The sequence below is a fragment of the Triticum dicoccoides genome, chromosome 5B, assembly GCF_002162155.2.
Source record: "Triticum dicoccoides isolate Atlit2015 ecotype Zavitan chromosome 5B, WEW_v2.0, whole genome shotgun sequence".
NCBI lineage: Eukaryota > Viridiplantae > Streptophyta > Magnoliopsida > Poales > Poaceae > Triticum > Triticum dicoccoides.
Window position 1 is genome coordinate 451,368,094 of NC_041389.1, and position 7,926 is coordinate 451,376,019.

Here is a 7,926-nt window from a genome sequence, read left to right on the forward strand (position 1 = left end):
GTACAGTTTGAAAATGGGACCTTTAGTACCGGTTCGTGCCACTAATCAGTACTAATGGGCATCGCACCCATTAGTATCGGTTCATGGCACCAACCGGGCATTTGAACCAGGACTAATGCCTTTGCCACATGAACTGGGACCAATGCTCACATTAGTCCCGGTTCATGACTGAACCGGGACTAATGGGCTAACCCGGCCTGGACCAAAGCCCTGTTTTCTATTAGTGGGTGGTGATGACGTCCCGGTCCTGGGGGCGGCTAAGCGGCCGCCAAAACTGCAGGTAACCACACAGTTTGAAGATTGCGTCAATCGCACGTTGGAGGGGTACCTTCTGAATAACAAGCTTATTGCGAATGTTCCGAAGCGTCCAGGTGAGAACCCCAACGCACAGCCATCTAATATGGCGGTAGCGAGTAGGGGAAGCGTTAAGCTTGGCAAGCAGGTCGGGTAAGTTGGTATTACACCACTGTCCCCCAACCGTTTCGCGGAAGCAGGCCCAAAGGAACTGGGCTGAGTGGCACGAGAAAAAGATGTGGTTAGCATCCTCAATCGTGCCACAGATGGGGCACATCCCATCACCCGGGCATTACGCTTGAGGACTTCAACCCCAAAGGGGACACGTCCATGGATCCATTGCCACAGGAAGATCCTGATCTTCAGCGGAAGTCGGATGTCCCAGATCAGGCTAAACAGTTCCGGGGCCGTCTAGGGAGCTATGGCGCCGTATAGGGACTTCGTGGAGAAACGGCCAGAGGGCTCGAGGCGCCAGGAAAGAACATCCCGGTCCTCCACGACATTCATCGGCATAAGTGCTATGTCTTGGAGGAGGGAGTCCCAGGCGGCCACCTCGATGGGGCCAAAGGGGCGCCGAAAGGCGAGATGCCCTAAGTCAAATAGATCTGGGAATCGCGCAGCCAGGGGGGAGTCCCCTAGCCAGCGGTCGAACCAGAACAAGGTCGAGGCCCCGGAGCCAACCAAGATGGATGTGCCGATGCGTAGTACGGGCAGAAGCTGGATCACGGACTGCCAGAACTGGGATCCACCCGTACGTTGGCAAAAGGCCAGAGGTTGGCCACAGAGGTACTTATTACGGATGATGGTGAGCCAGAGGCCTCCCTCCCCATTGGCAATACGCCACAACCATTGGGTCAGGAGGGCAATGTTCATGCGTCGGGATGACAGGATCCCAAGGCCACCCTGGTCTTTGGGTTTGCAGATGCCGGGCCAGCTCACCATATGGTACTTCTGCCTGTCGCCCTCGCCCACCCAGAAGAACCTCGACTGGTATTTGGCCACCTCCTGATGGAGGGTCTCATGAAGGTTGTAGAAGCTCATGAGAAACCAGAGAAGGCTGGCAAGCGAGGAGTTGATTAGGATCACCCTGGCAGCTTTCGACAGCCAGCGACCCCTCTAGGGTTCAACCCTGTGCTGCATCCTAGTCACTGTCGGGCAAAGATCCGCGACGGTGAGTCTGGAGTCACTAATGGGCACCCCCAAGTAAGTCGTGGGGAAGGAGTCCAAGCGGCAATTCAGCCGGTCCGCAATGGACAAAGCTTCGTCCGGGGGGTAGCCAAGGACCATCATTTCGCTCTTGTCGAAGTTGAAGGTGAGACCCGACATCTGTTGGAAGCACAGGAGGAGGAACTTCAGGTTGGCGATGTCGGACACGGAGCCCTCCACCATGACTATGGTGTCGTCCGCATATTGGAGGAGGGAAACCCCTCCTCTGTCCACTAGGTGGGGGACAACGCCCCGGATATCGCCGCAGGCTTTGGCCTTATCAAGGATGACCGCAAGGGCATCGACAACCATGTTGAAAAGGAACAGGGAGAACGGGTCACCCTGGCGCACCCCACATAGGGTGGGGAAGTAGGGGCCTATCTCACCGTTGATGTTGACCGCCGTCCTACCGCAGGTGACAAGTTGTATAACACGGGTCACCCAGCGGTCGTCGAAGCCCTTTCGAAGCAAAACTTCCCGAAGGAAGGGCCAGTGGACAATGTCGTATGCCTTGTGAAAGTCTAGCTTAAGGAACACCGCGCGGTGGTTTTTGGACCGGACTTCATGCAGGACTTCGTGGAAGACCAACACCCCATCCAAAATAAACCGGCCTTGTATGAAGGCGGATTGGTCGGGGTGGGTGACGGAGTCCGCGAGAAGGGTCACCCTATTGGTGTACCTTTTAGCCAGGATCCTGAAGATCACGTGAGGCCTCACCGCAGATAGTGTTTATTCAACTGTAACATCGTCTAAAATACATGTTCCTCCAAATACCCCATGTCACATGGGTTTTATAGACATGTAGTGTATAAGACGGGCATGAATGGTTCATGCTGCAAGTATCCTTGGTTGTCTTGACTCTTGACCTCCCCGTATTTGGATCTGGAAAATTGTTTATGGATTTTTAAAAAGTTCATGAATTAAAAAAATATATAATGGATTGGAAAATAGCCGCACATTCAAAAAGTGGTCATGGATTTGAGAAAAGTTCATGAATTTTAAAAAGGTTCAGGAATTATTTTTCTGGGAATTTGAAATAAAAGTTCACGGATAAAATAATTTAAACGAAGTATAAAAAGAAAAAAAACGTCCTGAAAAGACCCACAGGAAACCGCCACGAAAAAACCGTGGGAAGCGGTTTATTTTAGAGACAAATAACAATATGACCAACGCTATAGGTGCCACAAAGGGGTTGGGGATTGAAGGCGTGTCCGTTCCGAACCTGGCCACTTCACCACCGGGCCAGAGACGGAATTCTGTGAGCCGTGTCCGGCCCACAGGCGGTTAAATACCGCGCTCCCTCTCGATGAAACGGCGGCGTGATCTCATCATTTATTTCTCATCTTGCGGGGGCCAAGGCGCCGGCGGAGGAGTTCATCTGAATTCGCCCGTGAGTCTCCCCTCCCCTAACTCCGGATCTCGTTTTCCCTTCCTCTACGTTTTCTGCAACCGCGCTTCTTCCACATCACGCGCCTGCTTGATCCCGTAGGGAATACAAATCGATCGTTAGGGTTGCAACCTGCAATGGAAAAACGTTCAATCCGTCGGGATCTATAGTATGAAATTCAGGCGAGTACGAAATAGTGGAGGTGTCAAATAGATGTATCTAGCGCTAACTTGGTGCTAGATACATTCATTTGAGAGACAACCTTGGGACAAGGTTTTTCGGACGGAGGGAGTATTTTATTTTTTTGTATATAATTAGATTAGATTCAAAGATTATGGATTGCTTGATGAACCTCTTGGGCATAGTCATATAAAGAGGGATAATGTTCAGAGCATAGCGATTTCTTCAGCTCCTGTTTTGATCCCATGATGTCTAAAAATTGCGCTGAATGACCTTGCTTTCATGTATTTTCTGCAGAGTTTATTCAGTTTCTGAGTTCGTTTGGCTTGCCAGTCCCTGAAATTGTTGATTGCCCAAGGATCTCGTAGATCTCTTGCTGTGGCTTCGATGGAAGCCATGGCGATGCAGCCAACAAAGAAGAAACGAGTGGCCAGATTGCCGCAAGATATCATCGAACTGATACTTGTGAGGCTTCCAGTGAGCAATCTGCTGCGGTGCCGTGTTGTCTGCAAGCAGTGGGATGGCATTATCCAGGATCGGCAGTTCACCATGGCACACCTCCGGCACGCGCAGCCTCGCCCCCTTTTATTTTTCCAACGAGGCCGGGCTTCAGGCAAGTCCTTCCCTAGCGAAGCAGTCCTCTTTGATGAGGCCTGGTCGCCGTCGACACGGGATGTGCCCGTGATTGAGCCTGATGATTTCTTGTGCGCTTCGTGCAATGGCCTTGTTTGCTTGTACTCGGATAAATCAACCATCAAGATAGCCAACCTTGCCACCGGTGAATGTATGCACCTCGCCAAACCCGTGAAGCTTCACTCGAGGGTTGATCACCATTTGTTCTACAGCTTTGGTTTCAGCCCAGCCACAAATGAATACAAGATCATGCACTTTCTTCCGGGCGAGGAGCGCCACCACGTCGGTGGTTCCTTCAGTGTCATTCAAGTTTACACGCTGGGCGGTGAGAAGTGGAGGGACGTCAGAACTGAACAAGCTCTGAGCTTGTTCTGTGTGAAACAAACTGGGGTCGTCAATGCTGACGGAGCAATGTACTGGCTAACCAAAGACGAAGAAAGCAGCTGGCGACGGGCCGTCGTATGCTTTGATCTCGGAGATGAACGTCAGAAATTAATACGGTTGCCCAAAGTTGATTTTGCGGATCCTGCATTTGGTAATCCGCTATATCGGATCACGGAGATAGATTCCAAGGTGTCTGTGGCTGCTGTTCAAGCCAGAAGAGATTCCGGGCTTGCACGGAGGCTGCATGTTTGGACACTTGACAACAAGGTGAAGCAAAGCTGGATCCAGAAGCATAGTATTGAGTTATCAGCACTTGAAATTCTAAGACCGCATTTCATCTACGGGGATAAGATTGCCATGCATAGTGGTAACGATGACATATACTGCCATGAATTGACTAGCCAGAAATTTACGATTGACGTAACCAAGTTGGCAAAGCTGTTAGATTTCAGCCCCCGCTGGATCCGGCATATGCAATCCTATATGTATGTGAAGTCACTTGTGCGGTTGGATGCATACAAGAAGGCCGGCATCGTGCGCACGCCAAGGCGAAAAGAGGGTTGGAGATTGAAGAAGTGGGAGGCGTGGGAACACGAACGCTCTGAGGTAGAGGAGCTGTGGAGAGCCGGCCATGGGATTCAGCAAAGGATGCATGTATAATAGCTTCACTTCCCTTGTTAACCTATATATGTTAATTTCATTACTGTTGAAGATGTTGAGTGTGACACACTGTAATAACCCTTGTTGGCAGGAACTGGCACGTATGATGGGCGTAGCCATCAGTCTGAACTTGCCTGCCCCGCCAGATCAGGTAAACTTCATCCTTCCGCGTCGAACTGAAAGCTACCAAGATTTTAATATATCGGATCAACATTTCCTTACGATCTTGGAGTGAGGATTTTTAGAAGTGTCTGATGTGAATGCAGCAGGTTAGCCTCCTCCGACGGCTTAATTGGGTGGAGCAGAGGCGGGTGGCGAACATGCTGAAATCTCATCTTGAGGGTTTGGATGCTCCATGGGCGGTACGTTCTTCTTTCAGCAGAATCATTTTGCTCTTGTCTCTGTGATGTTGTGAATTTGACTAAGCTGACATGTTATTTCTAGGTCATAGCGCAGGCAGCTGATGCGGCCTGTGGTGAGAAAAAGAAGATGACCCTAGCGGCAGACCACGCAAAGGTTTGTGAAGGCCTAACTTACAGTTACTCCAGGTCTCCAGTAGCCTCCCTGTTCATGTTACATGTTCCTTATCTAGCCCTATTTCCCTTGAACAAGGAAAGTTAATGACTTGCTGCTAGGGTATATCAGTATGATGGTATTCACTTTTGCAGTTTCGCTACATGTGCAGTTCAGTTTAGATACAATTCATTTATCCATAGCACTGTCAGAAGTTTGAAGTAGATATTCTGATTCATCTTGGAAGCATCGAAATTAAACACACACACACACACAAGTTGAAACACTGCACCATACTCTGTGTTTAGGTCAGCAAAAGAGCAAGGGCATCCTTGGTTTTAGAATGATTTGAATAGTAAAATCATGTCATGTTTTTTTTTTTGACCGCAATAAAATCATGTCATATTGCAAGGCTGTAGATCATCTTCTGTATCCTTTGTCTTAGAACAGCATCCTTTTGTTTTGCAGCAGAGAAAAGGAGAGGAGAGCGAGGCCGGCCCATCAAGGCCCAAGCGGAAGAGGAAGCCCAGCTCCAGATTCGATTCGTCAATGTGGACAACCTGATTCGGCAGCGCCGGCCATATCCGCATTTCGCAGGGGTGCTTGCTGCTTGGGCTTCGAGTGCTGACAGTCCACTTCCTGACAACAACCGCCATGGCGCGGACTTGCCAAAGGAAAAAATAGCAGCTCGTCGTAACTTGTGTGGCACAATAGCATCATAAATAGGAGCATTACGGTTGTGACTTCCCAACTCATTCTGTCGACAAAAAAAGAAGCATGCTGATCTTCAGAAGGCGCTGTGTAAGTGCGTGTGCATCTATCTATGTTGTAATCGGTGTTCCTCAAGAAAGAAAGAACAAATGTACGTCCCGATTGCTTTCCGCACTTGTCTGAGTTTCCAAAAAGGCGCCGCGTCGCCGTTGTTCCTCGATCGATCGTCAATCATCTCCATCTGCTCAGAAACCGGCAGATGCGTACCGTGATGTCCACCGCGCTGACCCGCTGTGCATGACGCCAAGCCTACTGTCTATACGATGAATGGCCTGGTGACATGACATGACCAGTCTACCGATATCAGTTCCTGCCTCGTCGGCAGAGGTCCCAGGTTGCCGCTGCCAGACGGCCTGGAACCTTTCGTTTTCCTTTGCAGCAAGCACGGCGAGTAGCACGGCATGGCGCCACGCCGCTGCTCTGCCGCGTTTCTTCATTTCAAGAAAGCGCTGCGGCGAGGTGAGGCGGACGTGCATGCGGATGCCATGCATGCGGGTGTCATCGAGTGCAGGCATGCATGGTCAGGAATTGTGCGGTGTGGCGCTGGCGTGGTGCAGGCATGCAAGCATGCACGCATGCAGCCTTTGCCTTGTAGGGATACAAACGCAGGCACAATCAGTGAGCAGAGAGGAGGGTGCTGCCTGTTTTATGTGTCAAAGGCGATGAAGAGGTTGTTGCGTTAGTTCGAGAGGGGCGGCTATGGGCCCGTTTGTAGGAATTTTGGAAGGATTTGACGAGGAGTGAGATGCATGGGAGGTCATAATACTATCTTGAAAATGCCTTCTTCTTTTTTTCAAAAATGATCCGGATCTATTATCAAAGTTCATTAGGAGTTCAAAATACCTCAAACGTCATAAAAATTACATTAAGATTCGAACATCACTGAACTCCAAACTTTATACAATTATAAAAATTCGTCATCTCGGTCTTAAATGGCAATAAGTGAGGCCCTATCTAATTCAACAATGGGTTCATGTGCCATTTTGAGTTTTGACCAATTCCACATCATGATAGTTACCATAAGGCATGATCGAATGCAGGATAAATTTGCAGCCCCCACCCCTCCCTCCTCCCCTGCCTCATTCATGGACCAACTCCTCTTTTCCCCACCGTGCAGTCATCTAGGCATGCAGCTGTAGGGATGCATGCGACTCCAGTGAGGAGCAGGTTGGATGGTGGCAAGTAGGCGACCAGTCGCTCGGTGGGGCTCTCCGTTAAGATAGCTCTAGTAATATAGGCAATGGGGAAAGAACGACCCGCTGCCACCAGCGCCGCACGAGCAGGGCCCGGTGGACCAAGCCGGTGGCGACGGGAGGGGAGAAGGACGGGGGCCGGAGGAGAGAGAGGGGAGATTTGGGGGTTCACCCGTAGCCGGGGGAGGGGGGGGGGCGAGAGAGCGAACGGTGCAATACCGTCAATGGGGGGCGCGGGGCCTCCCGATGGTGGCGGTGCTGCTCGGCTGGGGGCATTGTGGCTCGGCGGCGGGGTTTCCGCGGGCCTCGGGGCCCTTGATGCGGCGGTGTGGACGTTGGTCGTGGGTCGACGTGGTAGTGCTGGTGGTTGGCGGCACCCGCGCGACCCAGATTTGGGCCCTTTCGGGCTCCATCTGGGTTGGAGCGGGACGACGGCACTGCTCCCTGGTGATTGTGGCGAGGAGGCGGTGGTCTGCGGTGGTGGTGGCTTCGTCGGGCGGCGAGTTGCAGCGTGACGGCAGGGGCTATCCGGACCCTTTTGGGTCCGACTGGGCCTTGGCGCTTGGTAGGCCCCTTGTCCGTGCGTCCGATCGGCTCCGCGGCGGCAGTGGAGGAAGTCCCCTCCCGTCGGCTGTGTTGCGGATGCCCCCGAGCCCATTATCTCTTCTTCCGTCCTCCAGGTCCCGTGTCGGTGGCCTCAGTGAG

The 7,926-nt window shown here is 51.6% G+C and overlaps 1 protein-coding gene across 1 annotated transcript; it reads left to right on the top strand.

Moving 5' to 3' along the window:
- Nucleotides 1–2,824: 2,824 nt before the first annotated feature.
- On the top strand, nt 2,825–6,162 carry LOC119305716 (putative F-box only protein 9). Its single transcript, XM_037582165.1, has 6 exons — nt 2,825–2,890; nt 3,365–4,738; nt 4,836–4,895; nt 5,011–5,106; nt 5,189–5,260; nt 5,726–6,162. The coding sequence occupies exons 2-6, from the start codon at nt 3,455–3,457 to the stop codon at nt 5,819–5,821; spliced, it is 1,608 nt and encodes a 535-aa protein (XP_037438062.1). The 5' UTR covers nt 2,825–2,890; nt 3,365–3,454; the 3' UTR covers nt 5,822–6,162.
- The last annotated feature ends 1,764 nt before the right edge of the window (nt 6,163–7,926 follow it).

Excerpts from the sequence above, each read along its gene's own strand:
- LOC119305716 (XM_037582165.1), top strand. The coding sequence starts at position 3,455 with ATGGAAGCCATGGCGATGCAGCCAACAAAGAAGAAACGAGTGGCCAGA. Across the intron at positions 4,739-4,835 it reads GGATTCAGCAAAGGATGCAT|GAACTGGCACGTATGATGGG; the intron begins GTATAATAGCTT and ends CCTTGTTGGCAG. Across the intron at positions 5,107-5,188 it reads GTTTGGATGCTCCATGGGCG|GTCATAGCGCAGGCAGCTGA; the intron begins GTACGTTCTTCT and ends TGTTATTTCTAG.